Source organism: Ambystoma mexicanum, chromosome 11 (genome assembly GCF_040938575.1).
Source record: "Ambystoma mexicanum isolate Mex_15411 chromosome 11, UKY_AmexF1_1, whole genome shotgun sequence".
NCBI classification, from domain to species: Eukaryota; Metazoa; Chordata; class Amphibia; order Caudata; family Ambystomatidae; genus Ambystoma; species Ambystoma mexicanum.
The window spans coordinates 1,174,092,051-1,174,108,107 of NC_090934.1; the positions used below are offsets into that span (position 1 = coordinate 1,174,092,051).

The following is a 16,057-nucleotide window of genomic DNA, read 5'->3' on the forward strand; positions in this document are numbered from 1 at the left end:
CTCAATTTCTTTGGGACGTACAAGGTAACTTAATCGGCATTTTCATCCGGCTTCCTAAACGAATGCCGCGCATTCAAAATGTTTTCATGCACTGTATCTTTAATGTTTTTTTACTTTGACTTGTGACGAACTGGTGAAAGCAAAAGATCTCCACTCAGCTTGGCTCATGATGGTGCTGTGTTCAAAGTGGTGGCGCTTTCATCTATTAATATGGATGAGCAGCAGCTTCAAGAAGCAGTGTAGCTCCTCATTAACGCTCGTGTAACTCAGGCGTCTGCTGTTAACCCGGAACGTTTTTCACCATCGTGAACCAAGCTGAGTGGAGATCTTTTGCTTTCACAAAACATTAAAGATACAGTGCATGAAAACATTTTGACTAGCCTCTTCAGGCCATCAGGGTGCAATAGGCAAGGGGTATTTGGCGGCCCTTTCTGTTTTTAAAAGGTCCCCTGATCAAATTTCCTTTTTTACCATACCGGTCATGGCCCTATTCTTGAAAGGCCTTCTCAAAAAATACCCACCAACTCGCTTTATTCTGTATTGGGACCTTAACCTGGTTCTCACGTCTCTGATGGCAGCTCTGTTTGAGTCTATGCATTCTTGTTCCCTTTAGACAGCCTTTTTGATTGCCATCACATCAGCCAGGAGAGTTAGTGAGCTGCAGGCCTTATGCTGCAAGCCTCTCTTTTAGTGTTTCTTCAGTGAGAAGGTTTCTCTTAAGGTCCGACCAGGGTTTCTTCCAAAAGTTGTTTCGGAATTTTATCTTCCGCAGTCTATTGATTTGCCAGTGTTCTACCCTCCTCCCCATCCTTCTAAAGAAGAAGAGTGTTTTCACTGTCTCAATCCTAAAAGAACTCTCAGCTTTTATGTTGCCTGCACAGTGGAGTTCAGGAAGACAGACCAGTTGATCATTCCCCATTCACTTTCACGCAAAGGTCTTGCGATTTCTAAACAGACCATCTTCCGTTTGATCATTTTATGCATCTCTGAGTGCTATCAGTCGGCGGAAAAAGAAGTCCCACCGGCTATCAGGACCCTTTCCACCAGGGGAGTCTCTGCTTCTACCGCCCTTCAAAGGTATCGGGACATTTGCTGTGCTGCTACGTGGTCCTCTTTACATACTTTCATGAAGCATTATGCTCTGGATGTTGCATGTAATGCTGATGCACACTTTGGCAGAGCGGATCTGCAGTACCTGCTTGTGTAATCCTTTCTGCCCTCCTCCTTTGTCTTACTGCATGGGGAGTCTATCAAGATGAGGAATCTGTGGGAGAAAAGCAATCAATTGAAGGAGAAATTACCTTACTGTAATGTTCTTTCTATGGATTCTTCTCCCGCCGAGTCCTCCTCACGCCACCCAGCCGTCCCCGCTCAGAAGGTGTTGTGGCCTGTTGCTTCTGATTCCATTTAGTATGTTGGCGATGGCTTTGGGGTAATCATCTCAGTTGTTCAAATTTTTTTTTAAAGGGAGAGATGTTTTTCTAATTGGAATGTTTTTAACCTTTGGTTTCCATTCCTTAGTTGCCAAATTTAAGGCTGGTTAGCCTCCTTCCGTTTTCCTATGTAGGGTTGCGCGGGGAAAATTATGGAGGAACTGAGGCATGAGACGTAGTGACGTGGTATATGTATGGTGCCTAATGTCACTTCCGGAGCCGATGATCGACCGCCGAGTCGAGGTCCACTACGCCCCTTGTGGAAAATGTTCTGAGCAGCACAGCTGTGGAGGGATATCTATCAAGAGGAGGAATCTGCGGGAGAAGAATCCATAGAAAGAACATTACAGTAAGGTAATTTCTCCTACTGTGTCGTCTGGGATTCCAGAGAGTAGTCTAGGGTTGGACGAGCAGTGCTTTGTCATATGCTCGCCTAAAAGTTCGCTTTTTTCCTGAAGGTGAGACTAGTCCTCTCATTTTGCTTTTTATGTGTATTTGTATACTGCTTTGTAATCTATTCATACAGCATGTGAATTTATGAAAGATCCAATGATGGAAAAGGATTAATTACTTCCCTGTAACTCCTTCTGTTCTCCAAAATTGGTATCTTTCATAGATATGCGACCCTCCCGCCTACCCCGCATATATGCTCTTTGTGACTTATCTTGGCATTTTTACATGCGTTATGTTAATCTGAAGATTGCTTCTAGGGATGGAGCGAAGAGAGACTGTCTATTAGCTAATGGGTAAGATGACCCAAAACGACTCTAAGAGAAGACTAAAGTGACTGCAGTTTTTCAAATTCAAATGAAAACTGCTGTTACTGAGGATTCCCAGCCTGACGATGGTGAATATTCAAACAGCATGTGAATCTATGAAGGATACCGATGCTGAAGAGCAGGAGTTACAGGTAAGTAATTTAATCGTTATTTACCAGTTGACACTGTTTAAAATGGGTGTTTGAATCCATCCAAAAAATGTACTGCTCCTCCCTCACATTTCCATCCTTTTTACACGTGGCAATGCTCTCTTTCTACGAAGCAAAATATTAAAATCCTATGAATAAAATGTTTGTTCCTCGCCATTATAGGAGAATCCAGAGGAAACACTCCTGGAAATAGGTCCACACAGAAATGTGTGAAGTATCGTCTTTAACTAAATATAACTTGTAGTGAAACATGAAAAACTGTGTGGGCCTACAAAATCCAATCTGCACCTCAAACAATACAAATCATACATGTGGATCATCAATGTTCCCTGTTAAAGCAGGCAGAAGACTAAACTACACATATACATTTTAAGGTACTACATTTTGGCAATGTCTAAACTCACTTCTACTCTTTTCTTATAGATATAGATGATTTTATGTCTCCAGAAGAAAAGAAAAAACTTTTTACAGCAATTGGATACAGTGAAAGTTTGAACAATCTTGCATTACCAAAGCAAGTAAGTGAACATGTTCTCAGTCTAAACAAACCTAGCTCCCATCTTAAATGTGAATTTAATCTGATATAAATGTACTTAATGACACTGGACCTCATTCCAAGTGTGGCGGTCCGGAAACAAGGGTGGCGGTAAGCATACCGGCACCCTTGTTTCCAGACTACCACACTACGAGTCTGCCTGCAGGGGCTGTTGCACCTGGCATGGTCAGACCTGCCGGGTGCAACGGCCCCTGCAGGCAGACTTTTCACAGAAGCACTGGCACCATTAGCAACGGTGCCGGTGCTTCTGTCGTCCCACTCGCATGGAGTCCTATGGGACTCAACCGGAATGGGGAGTTACCGATTCTGCTGGCTGACTTCCTGCGCTGCCAGGACTTGTCCCGGTGGCACCGGGAAGTCAGGTAGCGGATTCTGTGTTTCCGGATCGGCAACAACCCACCGGTGGCACTAGCTGGGTACCACCGACCTCGGAATGAGGCCCATTGTCTCTTGATGACGATGTATGCAAGTCTGTGTTTTACAATTACTGCATGGCAGTATTTTGTTATTTCCTTTTGCAAGGTTTCACATTATTTTTAGGTCTGGATGAAGAGAACCTAAGGTTTTGAGGCAGAGCTAATATGGTAGAAGAAACCAGGTTTGTAATTTAAGAAATCCAAGCTAGTGTGACGATTTACAAGGTGTCATCACTTCTCCCCAAGGGGAGCCCTTACCCATGAGGATAGGGAGGTGCGGCCGCTGCTCAATATTCCCCCGAGGGGTGGTTTAATGCGGGAGGAACTCCCCCTATGGAGACAAGGACGATCACTTGGCTGACAGCCAATTGAATGTTGTCACTCCTCAACATTCCCTAGCCCCCCCCCTTGTTCTGAACCATTTTATTGAAAGTAAATGAAAGTAAACCTATGTATTGTAACACAGGAGATCAAACTAAAGCCAAAAGTACTAGAATGAAGATGAGCACAGGAGACATGAAGGTCATTGACTGTGCTAGAACTGGTGCGAGGTGGCCCTGAGGAGGCATGAGGATCAATTTATCAACCGAGACAAAGGACTTTTATACTCTGCCAGGGCAGGACTGGCAACATTGTATAAGTATAGACGATGATCTAACCAACCTGTCAAACCCAGCCTGGACTGGTAACAGGTTCGCAAACCAGCAGGAGTTTCGAATGCTGTGGGCAGACCAGAGTCGCAGGAAGCACCGGTGGTATGCTGAAATCCCTCAGAAGGTAACAGGAGGTGCAAGAGACCCAGTGGGGACATGGGGTGGAAGATAGGATGGGTTGAGGAGCTTAACACTTGTAAACCCAGCATCCGAGGAGAGCTTCCTCGTCGCAATGTTGACAATAAGCCCCCTGACCACTGAGACTGGTCAGAGACACTAACCATTGGAAACCAGACATCTGATGAGAGCTTCCTCGTCACAGTGGCAGTAATAAGCCCATTGACCATGAGAGAAAGGTCTGGGACCCTAACAAAAAAAAACTGAGCCAACAAGGAGAACTTCTTCATTGCAGTAGCGGCATTAAGGCCAGTGATCAACAAAAGGAGGATTGGGGACTTTGCCAACAACAAACTAGAGTGGCAAAGTGTACATCAAGCTGAGAATTGTGAGAAGGAACTTTCTAGAAACCAGGAAAAGGGAGTCCGTCCCCCTGGCCGCCTTGTGAACTGTGTCAAGCCATACCAGGAGAAGGGACTCACTCTCATGGTCCCAAACTAGAATTTGTGCTGGAAACTCATCCCCCTGGTCTTATTGGAAACTGTATAGATCTACACCAGGAGAACGGGGCCATTCTCCTGGACGTGGAATTGTATAAAGACTATGTGAAACCCACAAGCTAGGGGAAGGGAGTACTTCTCCTGGCATTCTTCTTGCAAGAGAAAATTATTTTTGGATGCAATCTGAGCAGCAGGAGAATGGAGGCATTGTTAGATTATCCTTCAGTTGTAGTGTGAGGGATAGAAGTAGGTTGTGACACTGGATGGTGGAGTATAATTTGACAGTCATTCTGACAGAACCTTTAGTATTAGTTTTGATTCAGGGAAACCCCTCTTAGAAGATATGGATAGGGAGGGCCTTTGTATGCACAAGTAGGTCTATAACCACCACCACCACCTTTGTGTCGGCTGCCTTCTTCGACAACCTTAGACTAGACGCTAAACAGAATCAATCATTTTAGTGACAAAGGGAAACTGGTGTTACGTTGATATTTTTTCTCTTGTCCTCCCAGTTGTGTGCTGCTCTGTTATGAGACCTCAAAGGTTACAGTAGTTGATGGATAAACTAGCCACTCAGAAAACCCATGTTAATTAGTCAAAAAACATGTTGTAATGTGGACTTTCCATCATACTGTTACAATTCATGTATTTGTATGTATTGTGCTGCTGTTGGAATTCTGTGGGTGTATGTCTCACAGGCTAAACGTTTACTTTGCCTGCACTTAGAGGATTTAGGGGGGGGCAGTCCATGAGAGGGAGTAATGACATTGGACGAGACATATCCCCTTTTTTCTTTTTTTTTTTTTTTTTTAAATTCAAGATTTATTGATTTTGTACAAGTTCAACAGTCATTTACATCCAAAATCTCCAGTAAATAGGTAAAAGGAGCATATAAGGCAAGTACCTGAAAATTAAACATTATAATGAATAAGATCAACAAAACCCAGTTTCACCCCCCCTCCCCCCCTCTCTTTATTATCTCCAAATACGTGATTGAGAAACACCATTAAACAATGAGACAACACCAGAAAGCTTCTAATATAAATATGATATCCGACCAGGACACATAGCGTGATCCAAGGGTCCGCCACAGCAAAAATCTACGTTTGTTATCGTTATTGACACGAATCGCAACAATATACTGCACACATTGTCTTTACAAGGCATGTTTGGCTCTGAACTCGGACCAGGCACCTTCGACAACAGTAAGATCTCCGCGTAAAGCGGCGGTTAGGTAGTCCATCCTGTAGAGAGTCTGGGCAACCGCAAGCCATTCAGTTTTAGTAGGGAGCTTGGCCCTCTTCCACACCATAGTAAGGCAGGCTCGTGCAGCCATCAACAGACCTTGTACCATCCTGGGTGCTTTTACAACTTTGTCCCCTGTTTCGATCAGACCAAACAAGATAAACATTGGCTGCTGCACCCTTTCTTCATCGTCCAGATCCCTGATCCAGCTAAGAACCTCTGACCAGTAGGTCTGGACCATGGTACACCCCCACCACATATGCCAGTAACCCGCCCGCTTCCCACAGCCCCTCCAACAATATGGGCTAACCCCCTGATACATTTTGGCAAGCCTGATCGGGTCGTACTGCCATCTATACAAAAGTTTTATGGCATGCAGTTTGTACTGGCAGGATATTGAGGATTTCGCAGTGCGTCTGCAGATGTTTAGCCACAGCTTTTCGGAGATTTGTCTGCCCATATCTGCTTCCCATCTGCCCTTAAGCACCAATGAGGGGGAGATATCAGTCTCAATCAGGGCCGAATACATAGCGCTTATCAGACCACTGGAGCCCGTACATCGATCAAGGATCATTTCAAATGGGGTAAGATCCCTCTGCAGCTGGTCCTTCCAGATTGACCTTGTCATTACCCCTTTGAGCCTCAGATACAGGAAGACTGAAAGCGTGCCTATGCCAAGCGCCTCTTGGAGCTCCTGTACGGTCACAAAGGTCCCGTCGCGCCATAATTGGCCCGCTCTTTCCAGCCCCGCTTGGTACCACGTTTCATAGCTTCCTGGTTCTGGGATTGCGTCTCGCATCCCTGGTGACCAAAGGTGACCCAGGGGAGCTGGCCACGTCGTGACTCCCATCATTTTCCTGCCTGGTTTCCAAATTGCCCATAACGTACCCAAGATGGGGTGGGATCTGACTTTTTCACGCAACTGGGATCTGGGGACCCATAACCATTCGGGCACAATAAAGGGACGAAGGTGATAATTATCCAGCGCTATCCACTGGGGTTCCGAACGTTGCCTAAAGTGTGGGACAAGAACTCTAAGTTGCGCCGCCCTGTAATACGTTTCCATGTCCGGGAGGCCCACTCCCGCGTTGTCTTTGCGGAGCTGGAGTAAGGGTCTTGGAATTCTAGGTCTCTGGCCCTGCCACAGGAAGGACAAAAACATTTTTCGCACATCGATGAAGAATTCCGGGGGCATCCTAATGGGGAGCATCTGGAACAAATATAATATCTTAGGGAGAAAGACCATCTTTATGGCATTTAAACGGCCCATCCAGGAGATTGTGAGCTTGGACCACCGTTGGCTATCTTTCTGTAAAGCATGTGACAGTGGTGGGAAGTTAGCTTCATATAAGGAGTCAAGGTCGCGGGTGACATTAATGCCCAAGTAGCGAAGGGTAGTAAGGCTGACTTGGACTCCTAGCGGGGCAAAGCGTATGATTTCGGAATCCCTACTCTTGTCAATCGGGAGGAGGACTGACTTCCTTGTGTTGATCTTTAGGCCAGCCAGTGCACCGTATTCCTCAATTATATCAAGCGCAGCTGGGATCGAGTCTAAGGGGTCGGTCAGGTGAAGCAAAATATCATCCGCGTATAGCCCTAGCTTATACTCCCTGTCTCCCACCGTGATGCCCTTAACTCTACCGTCACTTCTTAGTTTCTGCGCCAATGGTTCAAGGGACATCACAAACAATACTGCTGACAATGGGCAACCCTGTCTCGTACCTCTTTCAAGGGGAAACCAACGTGAATATCCTCCATTCACCGCCACCGATGTCGTGGGGGAGGTGTACAATGCTTTAATGGCGCGGCAGAGTTTCGGTCCCAACCCATATGACACCAACACTCTTTCTAAAAAGTCCCAAGACACTCTATCAAAAGCCTTCTCAGCATCCAACGATAAAAGAGATGGGTCCCCCTTCATTCCCTGTGCCTCGTGTAGTAAGTGGAGTGTTTTCCGCATGGTATCCGCCCCCTGCCTGCCAAGAACAAAACCAACTTGGTCAGAGTGTACCAATCTAGGAAGATAAGTTTCGAGTCGAGCCGCAATGACTCTAGCATACACCTTAGCGTCGATATTAAGAAGCGAGATGGGTCGATAAGAACTACAGTATTTGGGGTCTCGACCTTCCTTAGGAATTACAGCCAGGAGGGCTTGAGAGAAGGATGGGGGGGCCTGACCCGTATTGAAAATATGGTTGAACAAGGATGCTAGGAAGGGGGCAAGGAGGGTAGAAAATGCTTTATAGAAACCCGGTGTAAATCCATCATCCCCTGGGGCTCTCCCTATTTTTAGCCTCTTAATGGCACTCTCCACTTCTTCCTCAGTGACCGGAGTATCTAGGGATTCGGCCTCTGCACCTGTGAGAGTGGGAAGACGCGCTCCCTCAAGATATTCGTCTACGCTTCCTGCAGGGGGAGGGGGGTCACACATATATAGATCTTCGTAGAAGTAGGCAAATGCCTCCTGTATGTCCTTCGGGGACGTGACCGTCGTATCTATTAAAGTGCCATTGGTCCTCTCAATTCGATCGACCCATCTCTCCGCTCTCTGCGCACGGAGGCGAGCTGCTAACAGAGCATCTGCTTTGTCCCCCTTCTCGTAATATTTTTGCTTAAGGCACTGTAAGGTCTGGGCTGTTTTGCCAGCGATAAGAATCCTCAATTCTTCTCTGAGTTGTTTAGCTTCAGTTAAATACCTTGGTCTGTCAGACGGGGTTGTCTGCGCCAAGTTCTGAGCCACAGCAAGCTTCTCCCTAATGCCCCTTTCTATCAGGGCACGTTCCCTTTTCCTTCGGGCCCCTTCCCTTATAAGGATTCCCCTCCAGGTAGCCTTGTCTGCTTCCCACACAGCTACCTTCCCTACTTCCCCTGTATCATTAGTGGGAAAGAATTGCTCGATCTCATTTTCAAAGGTCTCCTTAAAGACCGGGTCAGCCCAGAGGGATTCGTTACACCTCCATTTGGTGTTGCGGGGTGACAGCTCATCCCAAGATATATCAATTGCAACCATGTCATGGTCTGACCATGCGGAGGGGTATATAGTGGCAGCTTGCAGTACACGTAGAAGATCGTTGGAGAGAAAGATATAGTCGATGCGTGTGAGTGTGTCGTGGGGGAGGGAGTGAAAGGTAAAACCTCTGTCCAACGGGTGTAGATGTCGCCAGCTATCTACAAGGCCATAAAGATGAAGGGTAGACTTGATTTCAGCCTCAGTTCGAGTGTTGGGCGGGTCTAATGCGTCGGCCCTGGTCTGCCTGTCAATAGAGCTGTCCATCCATGTGTTAAAGTCCCCGCCCAGGACCGTGTGCCCCTTAGCCATGTTAAAGACCTTTTCAGAGATTTTGTGAAGAAAACGATTCTGCCCTTGATTGGGTGCGTAAAGTGTGGCCAGAGTGATTGTTATGCCCCCTATATTACCCACAACCGTGATCGCCCTACCCTCAGTGTCCGTCCATATGTCAAGAATTGTCATTCGGAGGGATTTGCGAACCAGAATTCCCACCCCTGCCTTTTTCAATATACCCGAGCTCCAGTAGGCGAGGCCAATCTCCCGTGACGGGATGGCTCTCTCCTCACCCCTCTGGTATCTTGTTTCTTGAAGGAACAAGATGTCTATGTTCGATCTTCTGAATTCCCTGGCCACCATTGATCGTTTTGTGGGAGAGTTCAAGCCTTTGACGTTGAGTGTGCAAATGCGTAATGTGTCCCTACGGGGTGCGAGTGCCATCGTAGGTGTAATTAGTGATCATGGGCGGCCATTCCATCTGTGCCACGGCACATGTCCTGCCGGCCATCGTTATGCATGGGTCGTCATTATAAGAGTAGATCCCAAAAAATCCCACGGAGGCCGACGACCAAATCGTCCAGTGCCTACCATAGACCTCAGTGTGGCCAAGATGCGTCTGCATATCTTTTGGATCAAGATTGTTGCAAAGTGTGTGTTCCTCAACCTCCCCCTCCCCCACCCACCACCCCCTCCCCAACACATTTGGCGCCCGATTCGCCCAGGTAAACATCACCCAGCCGAACTCGGACCACCAGTGGAGACCGCAGAACAGGCGGTCCTACCATAATAAAGTCACCTATATCAGTGAGCCCCCAACTTTTGTGTGCACCTAACAATAACATTAGTCCAATAACAGAGTCATCAACCATCCCCCAGGAGTTGGCACAGTGAGTATTATGCAATATCACATACCGAGCGTCTGAGACACACAGAGCTAAAGATACCTCACACTTGGAGAAAAGTGACCTTACACAGTTTGGCCTGCAGGCCATCTATGGAAGTCTCATAGCAGGAGGTTGATTCTTATGCATGAGTTCGTAACCTCCTCGGCAGAGTAATTTGCCCAGTTTACTTTTTACCCAAGGGTATGCCAAAGCGCTTCAGGCACCTTGTCAATGTTCCATGTCCTGGGAGGTGTTCATCTTTCTGAATTTCCTGGAACCTGGGATCTTCCTCCGCCGTGAAGCCTTGATTTTCCACTCACCACCAGATGTTCCTTGATCCTCGTGAGAGGGGGCACCTTCCGGCGAGCCTATCAGGTCCGAAGCACAATCAGCAATGTCCTTCTCCGTGACAAGTCTCAATGTCGAGCCTTCCCATTCGAAGGTGAGGGAGAATGGGTACCCCCATCGGTACCTGACGCCCTTGTCTTTCAACATTTTCGTGATCGGAGAGCACTTTTTTCTCATTGCTAGTGTGAGAGATGACAAGTCCTGGTAGAGAGAAATGGCGGAGTTCTCCAAGGACAATTGTGGGGCGGTTCTGGCCTTTTCCAAGATTCGTGCTCTGTCCGCGTAGTTGTGGAATCGAGCCAGGACCGATCTCGGGGCCCCCGGTCTACCTCCAGCCCTATGGATTCGGTCAATTTTAGGTGCGTCAACTGAGTCATCGTTGTAGAGGAGCTTCAGGATAGTGTGTAACGATTGCTTCAGGTCTAGTTCGGTTTCACCCTCTTTCTCAGGAAGGCCAAAGACTCGAATATTGTTACGACGCTCCCTATTTTCGAGGTCGTCGACCTTAAGGCGCAATTCGTCTTCTCTGTTCGATATGTCTGCAATGCGGTGATCCATCTGTGCTTCCAGTACGTTCAGAGATGTTTGGTTGTGCTCAACCTGCTCGAGCCTGTCGTCCATTTTGTCCATCCTCTGCGTGATCTTATCTATCCTGTTACCAATATCTGCTCGCATACCCCTCAGTTCGGCAAGCAAATCAGCTACATCCGCCTTGGTCGCGGCAGCCTCGGATCCTGCTGTCGACATTGTAGGAGTCGAGGAGGGCCCTGGGGATCTGGCAATTGGTGAAAACGTGTATTTCGCCAACTTGGTTTTAGGGTCCATGAAGGGCGGCACCCAAAAGCGGGGTGAAAAATGTCCTGGCGGTCTCCTATCGATGTAACGTTAGCACCCGCAGTCGCGGGACAGCGCGAAGGACCAGCTCTTGATACGGACACGAACCACCAGGGCCTCTCGAGTTTTGTTCCGATATGTACTCGTAGAGTTCTCCTTCACCCTCCTCACCGGCTGCGCAGCCAAAACGTATCACCTCTCAGGGAGCGAGTGCCGTTTCCGCAGCACCGGAGAGGGGCCCCCTGAAGGGTAGGTAGGGGGGAGGATGAGCCGAGGGCTGGCCGGCAAAGACCAGCAGTGGACAGCTGCCCCGCGATGCAGGGGGGGAACAAGGATCCGCTTACCGTGCCGTGGCGGGGGTGTCAGCGAGCCCCAAGAGGGGGCTCCCAGCCGCACTGAGCAGTAGTGCACAGCAGGTTCCTCACGGAGCTCCAAGAAGAGCGCGGGGTCAGTCACAGAAGGCGACTCTTCCCGCGTATACGCAGGCCTGGACTGGAAGTTCCGCAGGACGCACGCCGCCCCGAAGGCCTCAGAACGCCGATGTTGATTTCACCACGATGCCGCCTCCGATTTTCTCCGGGTTTTCTCTCATCTGGGGGGGACACCGTCCCACGTCTCTCGCTCAAAAAACAACTCTGGGGGGGGTCTCGAAGTGGGGGCTCACTGCCACTTTCCGGACCCTGTGTTGAGCGCTCACACGGAGAGGCGACTCATCCGTGCGCCCCCTAGTGGCCAAAATCCCTTTTTTCTTTTAAGGATACCCCTGCCATTCCTCATGCCTTGTTGGCATATTGGAAACATTTTCACAGGCTCTGTATACAAGTCTGTAAAAGCTGACTTGCCTTTCAAGAATCCTGACAACACCTTTCCAGACTCTGCAGACAAGACCTCAAGAACTTACTTACCTTTTAAGATCACTTGGAAAGCTTTTTCTAACTTTGCATACAAGTGATCAGAACTGGACTACCATTGTCTAAAAATGAAAATACTGTGACTAAGACGCTGACGCTGAGGCGAGTAAGATCGCTGGAAGCCAGTAGCGCTCCCATGCTCTAGTTGTCGCAGCAACAAGTCTGATGCTGGGAGATTTAAACCGGCATCACAGCTGACAGGAAGACTCTGGCTGGAGAATGCTGCTTCTCTGTGAACGATGGGTTGAGAGGCTGGTGCGGTGTCCGTGGAACTAACCTGCTCACTGAGAAGGAAGAGGGGAGTGGACTTCAAGTTGGAGCATGCTGCGAGAATGCCAGAAGCAAACAAAAGGCTTCTGGATGTTCGCAGGTACCAAAAGACAGTCTCCACGCTACTGAAGCCCAGAAAGACTCGAACAACTGAGCGAGAGCCACAAGATCGAGAAGCAGAGAAGCAGAAGCGGCGAAAAGTAGTAGAGTGCTGAAAGTCAGCCATACGCTTGCCGCGGGAGATCCAACATATGCCAGTAAGAGCCAGTGAGTCCACCCAAGGGAAGAGGGGACACTGGCGTGTATTGGCAATCCTGCCAAAACTGATTAAATGTAAATGGAGTATATGAGAGAGAACAAACAAGTGAACATTTCTTAAAGAGGCAGAACAGAATAAGTATAAGGCTGTCATGTTTGTGAGTGTATGCAGTACACCTATAAGAGAAGCCCTGGCAGGATAGTATACCAGGTGGATTCAAGAGAAGACAGAACAGATCTATATAAGATATTATCAAGTTTAGAAGTGTGCGCAATGCACTTATAAGGAAAGCCCTGGCAAGAGAGTATACCAAACAAATTCAAGAATAAACCTAAAGAACTACCAAGTTCGTAGTGCACATGTAAGGAAAGGCCTGGCAGGAAAATATGCCAAGCAGGTATACCAGGCCGACACAGTCACAAGAGAAAATCCCTGGCAGCAGGAGAGTACACCAGGCAGATGCAAGTTGTAAGTGTGTTCATGTCAGAAAGCCCTGGCAGGAAGGCACCTTGGTTACTTTTCACCTTTTGCAACCCTGGATATCAGAGTTCTAGTTGCAAAGCTGGCCTCTCGTAACCAATGTCTGTAATATTTTTAACAAGAAAGGGGAATTCAGTAGGGTGGTCCTTTTTACCAGATTTTATTTTGTCTAAAACTGACAGCAGGGACCTGAGAGGCATTTGAGTAGAATTTGATTAGGGTTTAGTAACCAATTGAATCAGCACTCTTCCAATTTGTTTGGGCATGTGCTATATCTACCATCAAGTATGCAGCACATTTGGTAACTGGTCAAAATCCTGGGTGCCATTCTGAGTCTTAGCAATATGAGTTTAAACACAGGCACTATATATAAGAAATATGGATACGCCTGTCCAGCATGACAGACCTGTGGACAGGAATTTTAAGGCTGAAGGGTTGAATGTGTGGATATCTATTGGACTCTGTATATGGCATGCTCCAATTCTCACAAGTCATGTGTGCTCTCCATTTTTAGGTTTGGCTATTAAGTGGCCCTACAGCGCCACCTACAAGCTACAATTATTGTATTGGAGTACATCTAATAGGGAGATAGGAAATTATGAGTGACACAGCATGTGGTTGTTTGGTTATTTATCCACCCATTGACTTCCCATGGCCTTTCTAATCCCTTTGTTTATTCCCACCCACTTCCTGCCCCCCCCCCCTGCCTAAAGTGCATTCTCCTGGGATCTCAATGAGATAGCTATATTAAGCAGTAACATCAAACTTGGTGCTACATGTGCCTGCCAGTTGTGACGAACCAGGAGGAGTCCAAGTACTGCCATTCTCAAAGGTGTTTATTTCAATAATAAACAAAAATTCCCATCTAGCCCTACTGCTATGAGGGAAGTTCCCTACCTAACAAAACTAAAAGTCAGTGTGTTTGTCAAAGTCCAAAGAAATAGTCCTTAGTCCAAATCCTATGAGCTAACTGGCCCTACCACTTAGGAAAAATAACAAAAAAACAATCTGACCTCGGCTTTTGCCTGGCTCAACACTTGGATCCCTTTTCCAAGAAGGTGTTTTTAAAAGTTCACCAAGTTCTGGATCTCTTTTCGCAAAGTTCATTAATTTCTCACAGTACAGTTCTCAGCCTCTCTTCAGGTTCTGTGTGCCAAGTTTTATATAGATTGCATATGGTTCCCTTTTCTCAGGAAAGACAGGCTTTCTTTTTTTTTTTTTTTTTTTTTTTTTTTTTTACAAACTATTTCTCAAAAACACAAATTACAAACATATATATTGGAGCTGCAAATGGTCGTTTTGTCCTCAATTTTCCCCCCTATTAATTCCCATCTTTATGGTTCACCAGCTCCTGAGTTTTACTGTAATAACTCCCTCCCCCCCTGTCCCCTCTCCCTCGCCAATATAACTTTTCCAACAATTGTGTGAAACACAACTCTATTCAGCACATGTGGGTGTATTGCGGTCCCAGCTGCCTTCCAAAAGCTTTCATTGTTACAGGATAGACACCCTGCGGAGTAGCTTGGTTTTAAAGTACATTTGTTCCCTGTCGTCCATAAACTCATGGAACGGCATCCAGGTATTCAAGTATTACGAGTAGGAGCCATATGCCATAGCAATTACTTTTTCCATCGCCGTCACTCCCCACAGTCTCACCCACCACATGGCCACCACTGGCCCCTGTTTGTTCTTCCACGCCTGCGTCAAGTTGATTCTGGCCGTGCTCATCATGTGCGTGATGAGGCTGGCCCTATTCCCTGTATTCTCATAGCTCCCTTCCACTGCTTCGCCCAGTAAGACTACCACTGGGTCAAGAGGCAGCTGTGTCCCCACCACCTCTTTGATATGGCTCAGAATCTCCTTCCAGTATGTCTCCACCACTGGGCAGGTCCACCACATATGTATTAGGTCCCCAGGTTGCCCACAATCCCTCCAACATAATAGGGGCGTAGTCTGGATTGATGGAGTGCATTTGTTGTGGCGTCATATACCACCTCAGACAGAGTTTGTACGCCGCCTCTTTGATTGAGACACATTTGGCGCCTTTGTCGACTCGATGCCATATAGAGCTCCATGTCTCCCCCTGGATTGGTTTCCCCACATCTAACTCCCATTTGTGTATGTATGACAGGGTTTCTTCCGGGTCCACCCCGCACATCAGCCGATATAATCTAGACACCCCTTTTTCCAGACTCCATTCTTTGACTGTGAGTTCCAGCCCTATTGGGTCCCGAGTTGCTCCCTCCCGGACCTTTGTGTTTGTGATCCAATGTCTAATTTAGTAGTGCAAGCGTTCCCCCTCTGGGATGCGAAATCTATCTTTGCAACCTTCGAATGTTAAGGGTGACCCCTCTGGGTAAAGTTCCCCCAATGCCGGGGGCTGCCACCATCCATCCCAATGTGTCCAGAGGTCAGGGTGGATTCCTGAAGTGAAATCTGGGTTGTGGACCACTGATGTTAGAGGGCCCCCCCTACTTTTGTCCCTTTACCCCATAGCGCTTTATCCCAATACCATAGTGTGCCTTAGTTTCCAGGAGTGCATCCCCTTTACCTCTGTGCCTCGCTGTGAGAAATCCCAAGCTCTCTAGGACCCTTTCGAGGGTCGCCCAACGGTTTTGATTCTCTCTGGGTGCCCACTGCAGCATGGGCGCTACCTCAGCTGCCTATAGATACCTGCAGAACTCTGGTACCCTCAACCCCCCTAGTGCTTGTGGGCGAAATAAGACTTTCCTGGGGACCCTGGGTTTTTTATTTTTCCAGATGAAGGACATGACTTCCTTTTGTACGTTTTTAATCGCTGGGCCTGGGATACATATTGGGATAGCTCCCGTCACATATAGAAACCTGGGGAGGAGGGTCATTTTGACTGCTGTTATGCATGCAAGCCAAGATAGCTCCTGCATATCCTATCGTTTGAGATCTCCAGTCAGCATTTTC

At 47.5% G+C, this 16,057-nt stretch overlaps 1 protein-coding gene across 4 annotated transcripts in view; it reads left to right on the top strand.

Annotated features, from left to right (window-relative positions):
- The window catches only part of VPS13C (vacuolar protein sorting 13 homolog C), a 5,236,720-nt gene that overhangs the window by 1,403,624 nt on the left and 3,817,039 nt on the right, over window positions 1-16,057 (top strand). For all 4 annotated transcript variants that reach the window (XM_069624493.1, XM_069624490.1, XM_069624491.1 and 1 more), the window contains one exon: window positions 2,785-2,879. In XM_069624493.1, the coding sequence (XP_069480594.1) occupies window positions 2,785-2,879 (95 nt within the window). The remainder of the gene's footprint in view (window positions 1-2,784; window positions 2,880-16,057) is intronic.